We start from the raw sequence: 21157 nt of genomic DNA, 5'->3' as shown, positions 1-21157 counted from the left end.
AAATATCAAAATTAGTTGATCAATATTTTTAATCATTTATACTCATTCTAATGCAAAATAATAACTCAAATAGTCATCATTGAGATGCATTCTTTAGTCGTAAAACATAAGAACTGACAGGGACGAGTTTATGTAGGGGCTCGGGCTCCACCCTGTAAGATTTTTTTGTTAAAATGTGACATTATCCCATAATTTATTAAAATTTATAATCTAATTATTAAAAAAATGGTAAAACTTACCTTTATCTACTTATTTTATTCAAAAAAATCTCACTATTTTTGTAAGTTCACTGATTTTTTTTTTCAAATTCACCCGCAACTCACTCTGAATTCTAGATCCATCACTGAGAACTGATAATGTGTTCTGAGTCTTTACAATCGACCTATTTATAAATTCCAAATTGCAAATTCTTCCAATTTCTTTTAAACCTCATGTGTCTATTTGTGGATCATACTATTTATTCTTTAAACAAATTCAAGTTATGGAAAAATAAGTTGTTCAGGGTATTTGTAATAATTTATTTTTTAATATTAGTCCAATCATATTGTAATGAATTTGAACTAAATAACTTAATATAGGAAGTTTTAGCTAACCATATCTAAAAAATAATAAATCCAAACATCCACCTCAGTTTTTTTTTACTCTCCCAATTTCCATTTCCATTTTTATTTTTATTTCAATATATATATATATATATATATATATATATATATATATATATTATTTTTGGTCTGAGCAGCACAAATATATTGGCCGGCCATATACATTCACACATTGAACTGATTCAAGATTTTTTCAAATAATAAAATATAAAACAACAAAATAAAATCAAGTTAAATAAAATTACTATAAATAAACATAAACATCCTTCTTACGTGGAGCTCTTGTTTGATTTTAGGTTTTTATTTTTCTAAAAAGAGATTTCTATTCCACAGCATGATTAATGTATTTTATATATTTCAGATTTATTTATTTAGAATTCCTAAAGTTCCACTGGTTCAATACATTGTATTATTAATTTGTAACTATGAAATCACCTTACTAAAATATCAAAATAGTCTTACTTTATTCTTATAAAATTTTAATAATTCAATCATAATCCCCTATAACCCACCTTTCTTCAAATGTTATTTTAAATAATTTTATAATTTTTTTTTTAAATGAACCAAGATCAAACAAACTTTAAATCTGCCTCAAACTTGTTTGATTTGATGTGGGTATATAGTATTGTTTTTAATTATTAAACAACTTAATTAATAAATTAACATATTAAAAATATTTTTACAAAATTAAATATATTTTTTTATAACAATTAACAAATTAAAACATAAATAAACTATATTTCCATCTAACAACCTTCTCTTTGTAAAAAAAACACTGTAAAAACTCCTAAATAACCAACATTAACTAATCGAACGAAGAATTCCGGTAAGAAAATACATTAAAAACTCTTAAATAACCGATATTAACTAATCGAATGACGAATTTTTGTAAGAGAATACAATAAAAACTCCTAATAATCATCATTAAACAAATCATAACTAAGGATGACAATAAGACGGACAGGAGAAGAGAACATTTACCGGTCCTATCCTTCTATTCCAAAGAATATTATTAATAACATTCCCGACCGTTTGATTTCGAAAAATTCACGCTGTCACTGTTTATAAATTACTTTTTTTAAAAGTAAAATTTTTATATGATAGAATTATATGAAATATATAATAATAATATATTTTTTTTTTTATAAAATACAAATAAAAATAAATATATTAATAATGTTATATATATATATAACTAGCATGTATCCCGTGCATTTGCAGGAGTAATAATATAAAAAACCGTGAAAAACATATTACGGTAAAAAAATTATGGGCGGGTCAACCCACAATTCGACTTAAGTATCCATTTACTCTCACATATATCCAAATTAACCACAGCTCTCGACTCGGCAATCCGGACACTTTAAAAATTAAGCATCATTATATATATTTATTAGTATAATTGTCGATACTCAGTTTAACTAAATTCTTTATTGAACTTAAAAAAAAATACAATTTTAGATTGAAAATTTGTGCAACAAAATGAACTTAAGCAAAACAACATATGTTTTACTAAAAAAATCCCAATGTTTTGGCTAAAATTTATGTCGACTGAAACACGGAAAACACGCGCATATATATATAAAGAGGAATGGTAAATGGTAAGTAAACCAATTTCTCATCTTTTTAGTGGGGAAGCGAACTAGCAGCAGATCTAGATCCAACCCACCATTACTTCCGAAGCTTACTTCTTCTTCTTCTTCCCAGGTCAAAGTCTCTCTTTTTTCTCTATAGTATTCATTTCCCTTGCTTCGATTCGCTACTATATGAGTTACTCTTACCCATTTTTAGTTTTAAACATTCTATATTGGCTGATGTTTGCCTGCCTTTTGAGTCTGATTCAGTTAATTGTGGTTACCCTTTAATAGTAATGGATTCTGATTTCATATTCTGGGTTCCTCGCTTTAGCTTGACATACTTGAATCCAATTCTGTTTGATCTGAGTTATATGTGTATCATGCTTACATGAAATTTGTTTCTTTTGGAATTAACCTTTTTATTGCTTTTCCTGGTTTCTTCTTACCAATTTTTTAACAAATGTATAACATTAGTTAAGTTTTTTGTTAGCTTCTGATAGAGATCTTGTCTTCCCCATAATGATGTTTATATCTGTATTTGCTTTAAATATGTATAATTGTTTGTCTTATATAATTGAGGAATCTTTCTTTCTAAATAGTATTCAATGAAATCTTGGGAAAGCCTTATTATGTTGGACCAAATCTTTATTCATTTTTAGCAACTTTGTATGAAGATTTAGGAGTTATGATATAGAAATTATATCAGCATGTTCATGAATTCTACATGTATCTAGTGCTTTCGAGTTAAATATCTAAGGTTGACAGGGATACAATTATGTCGAGAAGACCCACTCGACGTAGTGGCGATGAAGGAAGTATTCCATTTATCGGTTCTATGCAATCTAAAACGCGTTCTCCTTTACTATCGATCGGCATCATGGTTGTGGTAAATATGCAGTGTTCTTATGATTCTACCTGCATTTTCTTCTTTATATCTTAAAAGCTCCTTCTTGACAACATTAATTATGTTCTTTAGTAGTAAGATTTCATGATTGAACAACAATACCCAACTTGTGTGAATCTTACTTGAACTATGAGGTTGAGATCTCCTATTTGATTCTCACTAAGAACACTTTGATTGAAATTGTGTGATGGCGTTGAGTTGTTGTGTTGTTGTGCCGAACTATTCCAAGGAAAAACCCATGTCTAAAAAAAAATGGAAAACTTGTATTTTCTGACACAAAAGATAAGATCTAGGTTCTGTTAAATGGTATAATTTTGGTCTGAATAAATGCTCATATAGTTGTATTTTGCAGGGCGCAATCTTTGTATTAGGATACATGTTTGGAAGCTTCGGTATGCATTTGGGTTCTTTCTAAGGGAATCTATGGTTTTCATTTGTTAATTTCTTTGTTGTGCTGAAAAACTTTTGGTGCTTTTTATACAGGTGGATCTAACAGAAGTATTGTCAGCAACATTGAAAGTAAGTTCACATCCATAGATATCTACTCTTGGCAACCTCACTTCGAGATCCAATGTTATCCATTGCATTAAATGTAATTGTTTTTAACTGTTATTTTCATTAGTAATTTTTTTGAACGGGAGATTCGGATACGAGACAAAGATTAGAGTTCTGAAACGAGGACACACAGCCATCAAATTAATACTATTATGATTAACATTATAGTCCATCCATTAGAATATTTGTTTTGAAATGATAAAACCATTTTCATTAATCTGTATACTTTCCATAACTGCAAACATATAGTGAAAAAACTAACAAAACAATTAAGTTCAATGACCAAAATGGTCATATGTTTCTGATGCACAACTCAAAAGCCTCACAACAACAAAATAAAATAACAACTCAAAGATCAATGAATAGTGGCCCGAGCTCAACATGGATCTCAATACTTTTGTCTGGAACTACCCACAGTCTTAGCTAGCCTTTTTCGGTGTAATTGATCCCTCTGTAAATTTTATATGCTTTCCTTTCAGCTCTCGACTTCATCTTCTTTACCACTTTCTCGGTCTTGTGGTCTTTTACCTTCAAAGTCATCTTCTCACTCTTTTTCTTGTCTGCCATTGTTTTCAATATTTTCACTTGGTTATCCACAAAACGATCTTCCACATTATCGTTTGAGCAACAATATTACTTTTCTCATCTCCTTGCTATATATGGTACTCATCAATTCACTTGCCATGTCGTTGTTCCAAGGAGCTCCCAGTATGGAGATAAAACTTAAGCTTATAGTGGTCTAAATATCAAGTCAATGATCTGTGTACAAATCCAATGGGGAAGACCTTCTGCACCTATTTCTGCACCGCAAGTAGGCTACTCATAATGCCCTATGGACACTTACGAGTTCTTCGTGGGATGGGTCAACGTCAGAGCATCTTGCAAGGAGAAACAACTAAAGTTGTTTTGTTCGTCACAATCATATGGATGGTCCATTTAGAGTGAAAGGATTCGTTGCATTTTTTTACTAATGGATCACAAATCTACATTTTAGTCTGGCTTAAGGTGAGACACATCCTTGAAGATTACATGAAGAACCCATGTTCTGCCTTATCGTTTTCCTTTAGTGTTTCACTTTTATTGTTTTTTTTATAAAACTCGTGGCTACACATGTCATCAATTGTATTTCTTCCAATCCTTGCGTTTATCATGGTTTTAATGGAATTAGAACTAGAAGTAGAATTATATTAGGATTAGGATTGGATATAGAGTATGTGTCTCAAATCTGAGTATCAACATGTGCAATTCAGTAAAGGGTATATGATCAAATGACTTAATACCAAGATTTAAGACAAAATATCCAATATTGGCAAATTATATAAACTTGAATACATAGCAGTGTGGTTAATAAACAAGTTGTGTTCTAAGATTTTGACACGATTTATATCATGTTGAATTGTTCTAAATGCAGGTGGAGTCTCGTCGTGTACGGCTGAGATACAACTAGCATTTCCTTATCTAAAGAAAGCATATGGTGACAGCATCCACAAAGTGTTGCACGTAGGTCCCGATACTTGTTCTGTTGTTTCCTTGTTATTGAAAGAAGATGACACAGAAGCTTGGGGTATAGAACCTTATGAGCTGCAGGAAGATATCGATAACAACTGCAAAACTCTTGTACAAAATGGACTTGTGCGTGTAGCTGATATCAAGTTTCCTCTTCCATATCGTGCAAAATCGTTTTCTCTTGTAATAGTATCTGATGCTTTAGATTATCTTTCGCCAAAGTATCTCAACAAGACTCTGCCAGAGTTGGCAAGAGTTTCGGCTGATGGCATTGTTATTCTTTCTGGTAATTTCTCAAAATAACCCTTTTTGCGGTTTTACCCCTTCTCTTACTGAATTTTCATTTTACTTGCTATATAGGTTATCCGGGCCATCAGAGAGCTAAAGTAGCCGAGCTATCCAAATTTGGTCGTCCTGTAAGCTATATTTATTTTACATTTTTTACTTCTTTTGATAGCAAACATGCAATGTTGTAATTTTTATTTTTTTCCCATTTGATGTAGCCGAAAATGCGAAGCTCATCATGGTGGATAAGGTATTTTATGCAGACAGGACTAGAAGAGAATGAGTTTGCTGTTAAGAAATTTGAACAAGCTGCAACCAAGAGTTCATATAAACCAGCTTGTCAAATTTTCCATTTCAAGTCTCACCATTAATCCTTTTGCGGGTAAGAACAAATTTACAGAAATTCCAAACAAGCCTAAGTTAAAGCATATATTGTAATTTTATTATTCAACTATCATTTTGAACTATTGGCCTTAGTGAAAATGTGTAATTCTTAACAGGACATTGTGAAATTTCTGCAATTGTATTATTGTTCCATTTGGAATTTTGGGTGTTATAAAGGTCAATTTGTTATCAAATTTTTATTATTGTGATCTCATAAAGCTGAACATACTTTGTTAATCTAACCTAAAATCCAATTTTTGAATAACTCTTGTTCATCATCATTACTAATCAAACCATAGTATCTGAAATGGCACAATTATTAATCATCTTGATCCATTGAACATTCAAAACCATCTCAAGAAAACTTGAACAATCAAACATTATTAAGATCATTATGAAGCCTCTCTGTTTTTAGTCTCTACCAACTTGAGTTTGAGGAGAATTGAATAGATCAACATGTTATATGACACATTAGCAAGTAAGTTATACTAGTTTCAGTTATATGACACATTGGTGGGTGAGCGAGAGAGTTGGTGTTTTGTATTCATTTAGGCTATCTAATTGAGTTAAAGCTGTGATATTCTCTTTTCTAATTTTTTTATAATACTTTAATTTATTGTTAGGTTTATTTTCAACTAAAATATTGAATTTGATAATAAATATATTCGAAATATTGATTTGTGTGAACGGATATAACTATGTAAATTAACTATAGTCATCCACAAAAATTACAAAGTAACGATAGTTGCCCCAAACGTGAGAATGTATTAAATCAAGAGGATGTCCGTGATAGTCTACAAGCTTTCCTAATATTACATGATTCATAAATGAGAAATTTGTTTTACCTAACACTGGTAGCTTTAAAACGATAAATAATAAAGGAGATTGTTGTTGCAGTTGGATGATCAAGACAAAGGATGTCAAATGTGAACATGAGAATTGTTGCAGTTAGAACTTCATGATGCCTTTTGCATGTCTGAAAAACAACTAGGTTTTAGTAAAGTTTTTGTAATTTTCAGTATGTGATATATATTTCGATGATACAATGTCTTTTGATATTTAAAGTTTCTATTGTTATTTATAGATAAACCTTTATTGCTGCCTACTATAATATCAATGATATATGAATAAGGAGTACAACAATGAAGCTTACCTAAATCTGAGGTCATATGAATACATGATTAGATGCAACAGAATTATAGTATCACGATAAATTTTACATAGTAGGAGAATATTGTGCTCATAACAATTAGTAGTTTGATTCGTTTGATGGTCATTTTTATTACAAATATGATATATAATATGTGATCGACATGTATCCTCGACATGGGTTTTAGAAATGCAATTGTTTGAGCATGGGTTGTAGTTTTCATCTTTTGTAGATATTCTTGTACATGAGTTTTTTTTTTTGTTTAAGAGATTGAATCTGGAGTCTTAATTTTATTAGTTTAACAATATATTGACTAGTAAACATACTTTATAGGCTAACCATAAAGTTATTTGAGATTAACTAATCTTGAAGTTTTGAATCAGTCTTTTCCATTATATGAATGATGTACTATTGACTATTTTTGTCATTTCATGTGTTTATTTGATACTAATGTAGTACGTAGTTGGTAGAGGATTATTTTATCGGATTAGACGTAGAAGCAAATCACAACCCTCAAGCTTTATTTAATTTTCTCACAATAACTAAATAACATCGTTGTTCTTTCTTACATGGATCTTGATGATATTTTATAGGAGTTATCATTCAACTCTAATACCATGATTGAATGAACAGAATAACATGAAGTTGAACCCACTAAGTGACCCATTGAAAAAAAATCAACAAGGCCATGAAGTTGAAAATTAAACAACAAGTGTATTGACGTACAACTCTAATCCAATATGTCCTTAAAATTTGAAAAAAAAAATAACTCTCATTTTTTAATGTTTTTTTTAAAATAACTTATGATAATGTATATTTGATTGTTTAATATTCATTTAATATGTTGTACTCTAATTGGTAATATTAATTTTATTTTATTTAGAAAATTAATATGATTTCTCACTGTCATTACTACAATTTTAACTTAAATGTTTTTTTATTATTAAGAATCAAATATGATTTTTGATCTATAAGTCACACTTTAATTATACTAATGTATTTTTATTTGACTTTTTCTTTAGCTAATACAAAATTTTCATTAAGTTTATTAACATTAAGAAATACTAGCACCCTCTACTTTTAAATCTTACAAATCTTACACAGTTGGTGGAGACTTGTAATCAATTTTGTATAATAAAAACAGAAATAAGCCCTCAAAAATAATAATTTCAAATAAGATTATGTATATAAACATATTTTAAACTTAGTTAAATGCAATAAAATATATATTAATTAATAGAAAGCTTTGATCCCACATCGGAAGAAAGAAGCAAGGGAAGAAGGGAATGGATGTATAAAATAAACGTACTGGGCCAACTTAAAAAATACTTACCTGGACGGAGTCTATAGGTGATCAAGTAGACCTATGGCTTAGGCTAGCGGGCTTCATTGCACTTTGATGTTGCGTTCGCCTAAGGTCAGCCCATTGTGGATGATCCTACGTCATAATTTGTGGCAGTGGGGGCCTGCGTTCGCGCGGCCCTTTCCAATTCAAAAGTTTAAATATTTTTTTAGTTATAAATATTTTATAATAGTTATATTAAATTTGTTATTATCTTAATGCTAAAGATTTAAAAGAAAATGTGTTATATTGTGAGTTTAAGTGAAAATTATGTACAAAAATATTGATCAAATTAATGTTATTGAATAAATACTGGTTTATAAATTAAAAATAAGTTAACTTAAGTTAATTGATCTTTTATTTAAAAATAGCTTAATAAATATAATATTTATTTTTCTTAATAAAAAATGAAACATCTTAAATATGAACAACAATGTCTGATCAATTATCTGGATAATTAAAGCACGGTGACTATGCTAATTACAAGGTTATCTCATATTTAGAATTTTATAGAAGTTTAATTGGAAATGCATACAAACTATTAAGTTTTATCTCTCCTATAGCCTATAATAATTCTATTCTCTAACTAATCTATATAAATATAATAAAAGAGTTATATATCTATACAAATATTATTTAAATTTATTATCTGCTCTAATTCATTTTTATAATTTCTATCTCAATTTATATATATTAAAACGATGAAAGAAACAAAAATAATTAAAAAAAATACTAATATTTTATTTATTTTATAAAGTATACTAGTAGAAAAATGGCCGCCTCTACCGAATATCAGTAACTGTCATGACTTTATAGAGTCGTTAAACCTATAAAACCATTACAAATACTAGATATAGTAACGCGTTTTATAAAGTCGTTACTAGTATCTATTCTTCATAGATAATATACATTATCCCCTCTAAACTATATATAAAATAATTTGATTGGTAATTTAATCTATAATTTAATGTCGGATTTTTTTTTTTCTAAACTACTTTTTTTTCCATTATGTTTTCAATATATGATTTGTTGAATTAAATATTTCTTTTAAATGTTTTTAAAATTTATATAATTTAAGAATTTAAAAATATATGTAAATATTATAAATTTAATTTAATTTTTAAAAATTAAAATTAATTCAAAATTTTTTGAATTTGAATAATATTTTATTTATCTCGTTCTCGTGTGAATGTACATGAGAGGATTTGTTAGTAATTATGATCATTAAAATATCTTCAAAGAGTAAAGAACTCTAATGATTGTAATCGATATCATATAATAATTTCCCGTAGACATGTTTTGCATTTTTTAGAATGATAACGAGAGTTATTTAAAAAACTATGATGGGTAATAATTTTGAGTAATATTTTTATTTTGAAAAAAACTTAAATTGTATTAAATTATTACCATATAATAAAAAAATTAAAATAAAAAATATTTTAATATTTTAATTAATAAATTAAATAATATTATAAATAAGAAAACAATAAAATAATATTTGATTAAGTTAAGTTATTTAAATAAATCTAAACAAACAAGATCTAAGTTTATTGAATAAAATATATAGCTAGCAGCCTAGCATAATAATATGGTGGTAGTTTTAGGCTTTTAGCATGTCTTTCAAGCATATAGTTTAATTACACATTTATAAATGCTCAATATTTACACTAAATTGAATGATTAATATAAACACGATTATTTTTATCATCTTTCAATTTCAAAATTAATAATTACTTGATTAAAGATATGAAACAATACAAGTTAACTAAAAGCTAAATACTAATAATTAATTAAAGACTTAATATAACTATCTAACATAAATTTAGTTTAATTTTATTTATTCCTATTTGGCATAAGATTCATTACTCTCGAATTTACCAACAACTTCATTCGATCTAGCTTTTCAGAAGAAAAAAAACTTTAATCTTGAATACACATACCAAATGTTCACCGTATTATTAAATTAATCCTCACATTATCAACATTTCTAGAAGGTGATTTGGATTAGTTTAAATTTAAATATGCCCACTTGAGATAAGAAAAACGTTGGTCTACACAAAAATTAATAAATTGATGACCTAACACCAAAGAAATTCAAAATGAGAAAATAATATATAAAGATGACTAAAACTAAAGATCTTATAACGATTCTGATTGAGTCATCAACCACTCTAAGGAAAGAAAGAAAGTTATTCATTAATGCCAAAACAAAACCTGCATAAGATAAACCCACCAAGATAGTCATAGGGTAAGAGTCGACTTAAGAGGCCAAATTAAATGTCATGAGTTCAGCTTTGAGTTGAAATAAAAGGTCATGACTGTGAAGTGTTACGTTAGTTATCCTTAATTTTTAAAAAAAATTACATAAAAGAAGTCATATTTTTGTAGGTTGCTAATAAGAATTTTTAGCTATAAATTCTAAATATTGTATCATAATTGACATTTGAAGTAATTAATTTGTCCAGATCTTAATAATGACCTAATTAACTGGATAATGTTTGGGTTGTAAATATGGCACATAGCTAGGGCTGCTTGAATTAGTCAATGTAGTCAATAGTCTCTTGTTGAGTTATCACTACATGAAACCCCTTATAAATACTCCCTTACCTTAGACACCATCCATTCTTACCAACAATCTATACCAATCCCAAAAACCATTATGGGATTGAGCTTCAGAATTTCTCTTGCTCTTCTTTTGTGTCTTTTGGTTTTGGTCATTGTTCTTCCCTCTTATGCACAAAACTCCCCTCAAGACTACCTAAATGCGCACAACACGGCACGTGCCCAAGTTGGCGTTGGGCCCATGAGATGGAACGAAACCGTCGCTCAATTTGCTCGTAACTATGCTAATGGAAGGTTAGGTGACTGCAACCTCATCCACTCTGGCGGACCATATGGGGAGAATCTTGCCAAGGGCAGTGGTGCTTTTACTGGAGTGGGCGGGGTGAACCTTTGGGTTGCCGAGAAATCTTTTTATAACTATAATTCGAATACTTGTGCCTCTGGTAAAGTTTGCGGACATTACACTCAGGTGGTGTGGCGTAACTCTAATCAACTTGGTTGTTTTAGGGGTCAATGCTTGAACGGTTGGTGGTTTATCATATGTAGCTATTATCCTGCTGGTAATATCATCGGACAACGCCCCTATGACTTTCTCGAAGATATGTAAATTAAAGAATTATGAACATGACTCAAGGGTTCAAGGGTATAGAATAATTTATGCATAATAAGACATGTACACTACAACATGTTCTATGACACATGAGGTCTCCAATAATCTTGCAAAACCATCACATTTTGGAACTTGGTTTAGTTATTGAGTTACTTTATCATGTGATGGAATGTTATGATATATTTCACTCTTTTTAATTGATCAATTAGGTAATATATTATACTTATATCAGATTAAATTAAAACTAGAGTTGATATTAGGATAAAAACAAAATAAATTAAAAAAATTATAATAATATTTATTCAATGTTTAAAATTATTAAAATAAAAAATATAAAATGAAATAATTATAGACTTTAGAAAAAAAATAAGAATGTTAAAGCATATTATTAGAAACTAGCATTTAGTCCGTGCATTTGCACGAGTAATAATATAAAAAAACGTGAAAAAAATTACGGATAACATTTTTAATTTTATTTTTAACCGTTTTAAGTTTATGGGTGGGTCAACCCACAATCCGACCCAAGTATCCATTTACTCAACGTCATTATATATTAGTTAGTTAAAAAGTTGAACTTATATTAATATTAAAACGTCCCGCGTTAATCAAATTTGGTGTTGAATTTAAAATATAAATTCTTAGTAGCCTAGTTGGTTAAAGAGTTGTACTTGTTTTTGTTAGGTTTCAAGTTCGAAACATACCTTTAGCATTTTTAATTTTACTTTTAACCGTTTTAAATTTAAAGGCGGGTCAACCCACAATCCGACCCAAGTATCCAAATTAACCACAGCTCTCGATCCGGTAATCCGGACACTTTAAAAATTAAGCATCATTATATATATATAGAACTTAAATATTAGTTAGTTAAAAAGTTGAACTTATATTAATATTAAAACGTCTCGCATTTATCAAATTTGATGTTGAATTTAAAATATAAAGTCTTAGTAGCCTAGTTGGTTAAAGAGTTTTACTTGTTTTTGTTAGGTTGCAAGTTCAAAACATATCTCTAGCATTTTTAATTTTATTTTTAACTGTTTTAAATCTAAAGGCGGGTCAACCCACAATCCGACCCAAGTATCCAAATTAACCACAGTTCTCGACCCGACAATCCGGACACTTTAAAAATTAAGCATCATTATATATATATATATATATATAAATAACTGTTATTTTTTTTTCTTAATATTTTTTAAGAAACAAATATAAAAATAAAATTAGATAAACAGAAAATAAAATGAAATATAAAACAACAAAAGTAAAGGAGATTGGCCTAGGTAGCACGGTCAGCCCCAAAATTTGGGATGTCCTAATCAATTTTTTTTATTATTATTTAAGTTGTGGGTTATATTGAAAATATATAATATTATATAATAATTTTGTATTTAGACTAATAAAAGTATTATTGTATAATTGGTCAGATACTTATAATCAACAGTACTATTAATGTCATTTTTTTGAGGGACACAGGGAGGTGGGGTCCTAGCCGAGCCTAACTCGTCTCGTCATAGGGCAGCCTGACCGGATGCCTTGCCGTGGCTAAGGTGAGCTCGACTGTGGACTTTCAAGACGCTCAATTGCGGGTGAACCAATATGCTTGGTTGCTGTCTAACCGCCTCGGTCACGACTCACGATGGACAATGATGTTTGGTCCCGAGGCCTCAGTCACGATTGAGCCAGGATGCTTGTGTGACCAGAAGCCTTCAAGTAATTGTGGTTAACCGACCTGTTGTTTTTTCTATTGGTTTAGTTAACGTCCATAAATTAAAGTCATACAAGAACAAACAATTAAACACTCTATATATATATATATATTTTTTTTTGTTCACATCTTTTAATAATATATATAATTTCGAAATATATTATCATATTTATTTAGCATATAATAATTTAATTTTATTTAAACATATAATATTTTAATAATTAATTTGATGTCGGATTAACAGGAGGAGGTTAGTTTCAAATTAATTATCTGTTTTAGTCCTGTACAATTAACCATAATAAGAAAAAATATTTTTTCAAATAATTTTGTTTTAAAACGATAAAATAAGAGGTAAAATGAGATTTAAAATATATATATATATATATATATATATATATATATATATATATATATATATATATATATATATATATATATATATATATATATATATATATACCGAGAGCTATAAACAAGACCTAAAATTCATCCAACCAAAATATTCAATGAAGAGGCATAATGTGCTAACCTTTCTATGCTATAAACTCATCAACCAGTAAATTTAAAATCAAACACTTAGTCTCTTATTGGTTATCTATCAACACTAAAAAAAAAACAAGAAGAATTGTATGCAATTTTAATGAGATACTAGATAATTACCAGTTTGTGATCATAATTGCCATGAAAAATAGGATTTAAGTTAAATTATTAGAATATTATTTTATATTTAAATTTCAATTTTTTTAAATAATTTATTTTATTAATAAATTGAGTGATTTAATTATTAAATAAATATGATACGATAAAAAGTAATTTTAAAAATAATAAGAAATATGCCAAGGTAAAAGTTGTCAAATTGATGTAGTGAATAAAAATAGATAGGGTAATTTCAACATTTTTATGACAAATTATTTTTCTAATGGTCTTAATCAAGTCTCTTAGTCACTCTCTTATGTTATTTATACATTGATTTCATTTAGTAAGTTCATAATCTTTCAACTAGTCATCTAATTACATATTTATATCTAAATATACAGCACTAGCTCCGACAGTGTAAACACATGATTTTAATAAATCCAAAGGGTTCAGATTTTTGTGTGGTTTTTATTTCTCATAAATTTTCGACAAGTATTACTAACTCGTAATTTGAAGTCAAGTTGGTAAAATCATAATTTTGTGTGGATCGATCATATCATTGTTAGTGACAACCCACTTCATTTATGTCATAAATAAGAAGATAGATTAGAAGAATAACCGAAATCACGAAGTTTCAAATAAACCAGATACATTTTTTAAAACAAAGTGTACTGAATTACCTTTCTATGAAACAAAAACAAAACATAGAAAGCTGACATGGATAGAGCTTATATTGGGAACCTATCATTTGTAAGTTGTAAAACAATTTATATACAACAACTAAACAATACATAACACTTATAATTAAAATGTAATGAACTTAAGTTGGTGTTGAATTTGGATAAAATACATTACTCATAGCCATTTTGTTTTAGAAAATAATTATTTTGGATCATTTGAATCCATAATTTAAGTTAGAACCTAAAATGAATCAAAAATAAAATTCTAAGGACCACTTTTATAAAATAAAATCAATAAACTGGACCAATTTGACTTCAGATCCAACTTTGAGTCCAAATTACAATGATTTTGGATAATTTGATTCCAAAATCAAAGTGGTGAGGTCAAATTTAACTCAATGTCATGACGAGGCAAGTGAATTTTAAATAAATTAAGAAGTTTGGAAATAGTAAATATCAAAAGTGAAATAAAAATAAAATTTCAAAAAAGTTAAAAATATATTGGCATTATAATTTAATACATAGATAATTAGTTAGTAAGATGTAAAAGAAAATGTTTTCGATATTTATAATAAACAAATGATTAATTTGGGATTATTTGGTGTGGATTGAATATTTAGACTTGTCAAACATTTTTATAAAAAAAGTTAATAATAATAATTACTTTCTTTGTTTTTATAGTTCTAATAACATTTAATTTAAACTTGCAAACAATCTTTATGTTACATTTGACTATAAAAACTAGCTAAGTTTGTTGAATGTTTTGACACCATAATTCATTGTCTATGATTGCAAAAGTTTATTTCAAAACTCAGACTTGTAAATATTATCGCTAAGTCGTTGAAAATTGATAATTCCATGGTATTCTATTCTAAGACAAATAAATGTGCTAAATTGTGAAATTGAAGTATTTTGATGTTAAAAAATAAATAGTGTCAATCAAACTTATAAGGGTACAAATTATAGCGTAATGTTTGAAAATTTATTGGTGATTTCAACATTTTTGCGACCAAGTATTTTTCTAGTGGTCTTAATCAAGTCTCTTATCACTCTCTTCTGCTATTTATAATATCAATATATATATAATCACCCTCCACAATCATCAAATTAAATCATTCATTATTTGCCCAAACAAAATTAACATATAAAAAGTACATTTGGGCTGATTTTTGTTATTCCAATTTGCGTGTTGATTACTTTTAGGTTGTCGATGATCGTTTCTACTACTTTGTCGGGACTTTCTCCATACTCAATACTAGTAGAGATCCCCTCAGTTGAACGTGAAGCGAGAAGACTACGTCGTTGTTCGTCCGTGAGAAGGAGCCCGCTAAGTTAATTTAGACTTAAAGTTCTAATATATTAGTATATTACTACCGCAAGTGATTTCAAAATATGGTCCAAGACCTTCTAAAATGTATAAAAGAAAATACTCAATATAAAACTTTGTGACTTGCAAATTTTAGAGCTTGGATTGTAGCTTTAATTTAACTTTTTAAAAGCTATTATTGTATATATAATTTTTCTTTATTGAGAGATTGAATTTGAAGTTTAGTTGCATTAGTTTAGTTATTGATTGACTAGTGAACTATACATCGTTTGCTAAGCATAAATGTTGTTGTGGTAGACTCATATTCTATTATTAATTGGACAAATAAACTTTTAGAAAGAGTTGAAATTAGCAAAATATGTCAATTCTTTTCTTAACATATGAACCAGTTTTACTTGTCTCCCATCTATCAACTCATCCATTTTACTTGTCTCATTTTTCTGACCATCTTTTAATCCATTACAAATTTATTATTTTAACTTTGTAGGTATAAGAAAAGGGTCCCTAAAAATTCCAAATTTTTTTTTTTTTAATTTTTGGGGAAAATTTGAAAGTGGTTTGGATACTTTAATCCTCATTTTGAAGTTGTTTATTAAATCGGGAAACAAACAGGAGCATAAGTTTATTTTTATATTTTGATTTTTTAAAGTTTTAAATTAAAATAAAAGAAAAAGAAAGCCCAGAGGCCAAAATAAAAGGGGGGAAAGAGTTCAGGGACTACTTTAATTTCGAATTAATAAATTAATTCGAAATTAAAGTTTCCAGGTTATTTTAAAAAATAAAAGAGGCCCAGGGGCCTCTTTGCAACTTATACAGAAGTTGGAGGAATTGGATATGACAAAATTAAAAGAGAAATCCGCCGGCCTTCCATCCTTCCCCGGCGGCGATGGCGATGGCGACTTCCGGCGTGTCCTGCGCCCGCGGTCGACCTCTGCTCCAATTCCTTTCCTTCCATTTGAACAGATCCCAAACTCATATCACATAGGCCGTCGTCATCCTTTCTCCTTAAGCAGTAGGATCGACAGACGATCTCCCTCTTCTTCCAACCAACAGGGGTCGTTCCTAGCCTCGTGTAGCATAGGAACTCATTGCAGAGAAACCCAAGACAGCAATTGGCGTCTTCTTTCTTCCCGACAAGCGTAGGCTTAGGGGATTTCAGCCAGGAAATTGTGTTTGATTTAAAGAACAGAATACAAAATAAGTATCGACCAAACATTCAACCAGTAACGAAACTAACTACAGCAGCAAGGAAACCAAACTAGAAATCTGAATAGAAAACCTGTAATAATCACATTCTAACAATCAAATGACATTGGTGTACAGAACCGCCGATGCCCCAATCAATGAATTAAGTATCAAATGAACATTACCTGAACCAGCAAAGAGACAAAAGGAAATGGAGAAGACTGGATTGTGTTTTTCAGGATGAATGTGAAAGAGTTAACAAAATGACTAATATGAGAGCAAGTAAGTAGATTGAAGTGGGTCGGTTTCGAATTCCAAACAGAGTTCTTGTAAAGAAACAGAGCGCTTATTTCCACAAACCTGGAAGGAATGATTAACTCTCAACTTAATTCAAATAAAAGTACATAATCAAGAAAGTTGGATTGACCGACCTCACTATATTAATCTTAATCTCATCAACCCACTAGTAACAGATTCTAAATAAAATGTATATAATACCCACAACACTAACAACACTAATAAGAAGTGAAACATAAACAATCCACCATTGTCTGGTCTTAGAGTTCTCATCATCTGCAGAAAGAGAATTTAAATTAATGTGTGAATGTTTGTTAAAATACATAATAATTAAGATGTGTACTTACCTCTATTAGTGTCATCTGACACTGATATTGGAGATGAAGGATGAAGGAAAGGGTTACCAATGAAGCTGTGAATGTACCCCCCCCCCGACAAAACAACAAGCATTAATAGGATTATATGTTTAATGAAATTTTAACTTGGTATTCACACAAATAAGTTTAACTCACTAACCTCAGATTTGAAAATCTAGTGAAGTTATTTGCTGTAGGAATATCCCCGGAGAGATTATTATAGGATAGATTTCTGAAAGTTATAATTAAGATGGTCATATCATAACATGCATAATTGATTAAAGAATATGAGGAAAAGAAACAGATAAATCTGAAGGAAGGGAAGAGATAAATTCTCACAAAAAAAACAGATTTTGAAGTTGAGTAAGCTCCATTGGAATTTGACCAGAAAGATGATTATATGAACAATCACTATAAACAAAGAGAAACCAGGCTTAATTCATGCAAGAAATAATAGAACAAACAAATTAAAACCACTATAACTTACATCTCCATGATGACATTTCTCAAGTTTCCAAGAGAAAATGGTATAACCCCATCCAAATTGTTATTGCTCAGGTTCCTTTATATCATTTAATGTAATAAATAGTTAAAGAGAGTTCATAAAAATGTTACTTAATCAACTTATTAAAAGAGGTTGGTTATAATATACTCACAATTTAAGAAGATACTGCAAGTCTCCAATTGACGAGGGGATTGGTCCACTAAATTGATTGTGCGATAAATCCCTACATTTGTTATAAACAATACAAATTAAATTAAACATCAAACCACTACCAATTAACAACATATAAATAGCCAACATAATGATCGTAAGAGTAATTACAGGGTGTCCAAATTGATGATTCTCGTTAGTGCTGTTGGCATTGGCCCCTCTAGATAATTCGATGAAAGGTTTCTGAAAATATATAAACAAGTTGAACAACAAATAATACAAAGTATAATTTGACATTCTTAAAACCACAATTAAAGTTAGATAATGTAACTCACAATTTAGTCATGCTCTTCAACTTCTTGAATGTATTAGGAACAGTCCCAATTAACTGATTCTTGTGAACATTTCTAATATATAAAAGTGAATGGATTAATAAATGTGTAAAGATAAAAATTAAGAAGGAAGGTAAAATACTTACAGAGTATTGAGATTTTGGCAATGACTGAGATGTTCAGGAATATGACCCTCAAGAAAATTGTTAGCTAGATTTCTGCAATGAAATATATATACTAAGATATTAGTTGAACAAATATAAAATTAGGATTCTAAGAGTGAGGAAGAAATTGGTCTTACAAGTGGAATAGTTTAGTTAAATTTCCTAATTCTCGAGGAATATGCCCTGTGAGTTTATTATCTTGCAATTCCCTGAAAAGAAAAGAAAAGAACAAATTATTGGAATTCTAGCTATTTAATCAAATGGAGATAATATACATACAAGTAATGGAGGTTTGTCATCTGTCCAAATTCTGGGGGTATTGGACCTGTCAACATGTTTCCCTGTAGGTTCCTACATTCAATCAAACAAAACACATTATATAATATCAACAAAAAAAAATCCTTTAATATACTACTCAAACATTCAAGGATATTGACTCACATTTGATTAATATGTGTCAAATTACCCAGAAGAGGAGGAAGAAAGCCACTTAATCGGTTGTTGCTTAGATCTCTGCATCATGAAATTAAATAACACAAAAAAATTGTAAGTTTTACCAATTCAATAATGAGAAATTTCTAGTTTTAATTTGTTAAAAGAATTCAATACCTAAGATAAAAGCAATAAACAACAAGTATATGTATACTCACAGAATAGCTAGGCTCTGCATCATGTCAATCATGTATGGAATTCGTCCGAAAAGATTGTTATCACTCAATGAGCTTTCAAAAAAAAGAGATGGACATAAGGTAGGGGGGACACATAGATAACAGTTAGAATGTTTAATATATTAGAGAAACTTACAGGGTTGTTATATGCAAATAGCAGATATTTAATGGAATCTCTCCACTGAAGTGGTTGAATGACAAATCCCTAGCAAGTAATTAATAGAGTTCATGTGAAAAATTCAAATATTTAGATTAGAGAACAAAAATATGACATGAGAATAACATACTTACATTATTTTCAATGAAGTGCAGTTTCCAATTGAGTTTGGAATGGAACCAGTCAAATGGTTATATCTCACATTGCTGAAATACAAGAAATTACTATTATAAGGTTTAATTAATAAATAATGATTATACTCTAATTAATAATATTATATATGTTTTTATATTTAAGAGTAACATAGAAATTTAAAGTTTAAACTTACAAAATTGACAATTTCGTTAACCGGCATATATCATCTGGTAGAGTTCCAACCAAATTGTTATAATGCAACCCTCTGCAATGTCATAATCAATATTAATAAATTTTTTAAACATAGATTGTTTGTAAGAATTCATTTGAATACTTACATGTACTGCATTTTGCTCCAATGTATAAGCTCCGGTATCATTCCAGAAAAATTGTTTTGGGCCAAATCTCTGTAACAATAGATTGTGATAAGACTTTTAATTTTGGAATAAAAAAGAGTGTTGAAGAAACAAAACCAGACTATTGTTGTTAAAACCGAAAAGAAATCAAATATTAGAAAAACACTAACACATAAATGAGAAAACCACTCACAGATGTTTCAGCTGTTTCAACTTAGAAATTTCGCGTGGTATCTCACCTGAGAGACGATTTCCTCTAAAATCACTGTTTAGAGGGTACTCAAGTTATTGTTGAAGTTGAAACAAACCAAAAACGGAAGTATAACAAAAAAATAAAATGTAGCACAAACGTGTAAGAATGGTAGTTCAATGCATACATGGATTTTAGCCTCGGAAGATCTCCTATCGCCCTTGATATCGTTCCTTCGATATTCATCAGCGATAGATTGCTACAAAATTTATAAAATACCCAAAAGTCAAAATTTATACCTTCAATAATCCTTCAAAATTAAATAAGATAATCTCATTCTAAGAACTCCAATTAAATAATGTAAACTTACTAAATAAATAAAGAAAATCATATTTATTCAATTTTAGATGGATAAGGATAATATAAATGGCCCACTGGATTTTTACTAAATAATTTTGGGCTCAAAGTATCAAACAAACATTTTAACATTTTACTATTTGAGACTTTTCCGTTAATGGACATCAATTTTAAATAAGTTGTCATTATATAATATTAATTTAACTGTCAACTAAATTTTAGAAGTAAAGAAATCATGTTCTCTTTTCCTCCATATATCTCCAACATACAATGGTTCTCAATCTTCCTCCATAAATCCAGTAAGTTTACATTCAATCCGATTCTTCATTTTCCGATATCAATTCACTGCGAATCAGGCGGGCGATTCTCGAAGCATTTTCTGGGAAGAAACGCTTTCATGTAATGATGTAATCGATTTCAACTTAAAACAAAGAATGCAATGGTCGGCGTTGATGCAGGCATTGGAAGGGCCGCCGACTTTTCGTC

At 29.1% G+C, this 21157-nt stretch overlaps 3 protein-coding genes and 1 non-coding gene across 4 annotated transcripts; 3 read left to right on the top strand and 1 right to left on the bottom strand.

Annotated features, from left to right (window-relative positions):
• Positions 1-2205: 2205 nt before the first annotated feature.
• Positions 2206-6007, top strand: LOC124940649 (probable pectin methylesterase CGR3). The gene is made up of 7 exons (XM_047481182.1): positions 2206-2309; positions 2945-3065; positions 3436-3475; positions 3567-3602; positions 5050-5430; positions 5505-5560; positions 5648-6007. The coding sequence occupies exons 2-7, from the start codon at positions 2955-2957 to the stop codon at positions 5798-5800; spliced, it is 777 nt and encodes a 258-aa protein (XP_047337138.1). The 5' UTR covers positions 2206-2309; positions 2945-2954; the 3' UTR covers positions 5801-6007.
• Positions 6008-8288: 2281 nt separating this feature from the next.
• LOC124940852 lies at positions 8289-8450 on the top strand. The gene has a single exon (XR_007099579.1). It is a non-coding gene; the product is annotated as a U1 spliceosomal RNA (small nuclear RNA).
• A 2510-nt stretch (positions 8451-10960) lies between these two features.
• LOC124940123 (pathogenesis-related leaf protein 4-like) lies at positions 10961-11563 on the top strand. Its single transcript, XM_047480607.1, has one exon. The coding sequence runs from the start codon at positions 10965-10967 to the stop codon at positions 11472-11474; it is 510 nt and encodes a 169-aa protein (XP_047336563.1). The 5' UTR covers positions 10961-10964; the 3' UTR covers positions 11475-11563.
• Positions 11564-16627: 5064 nt separating this feature from the next.
• On the bottom strand, positions 16628-20560 carry LOC124939002 (LRR receptor-like serine/threonine-protein kinase ERECTA). Its single transcript, XM_047479521.1, has 20 exons — positions 20502-20560; positions 20318-20389; positions 20107-20175; positions 19962-20033; positions 19768-19839; positions 19613-19681; positions 19459-19530; positions 19250-19321; positions 19088-19159; positions 18946-19017; positions 18791-18862; positions 18648-18719; positions 18484-18555; positions 18314-18385; positions 18145-18219; positions 17997-18068; positions 17818-17889; positions 17649-17713; positions 17516-17577; positions 16628-16963 (listed from the first exon to the last, which is right to left on the bottom strand). The coding sequence occupies exons 1-20, from the start codon at positions 20558-20560 to the stop codon at positions 16628-16630; spliced, it is 1671 nt and encodes a 556-aa protein (XP_047335477.1).
• Between the last annotated feature and the right edge of the window lie 597 nt (positions 20561-21157).

This window comes from Impatiens glandulifera, chromosome 5 (genome assembly GCF_907164915.1).
Source record: "Impatiens glandulifera chromosome 5, dImpGla2.1, whole genome shotgun sequence".
Classification (NCBI taxonomy): Eukaryota; Viridiplantae; Streptophyta; class Magnoliopsida; order Ericales; family Balsaminaceae; genus Impatiens; species Impatiens glandulifera.
This window is presented reverse-complemented; position numbering and strand designations above follow the sequence as displayed.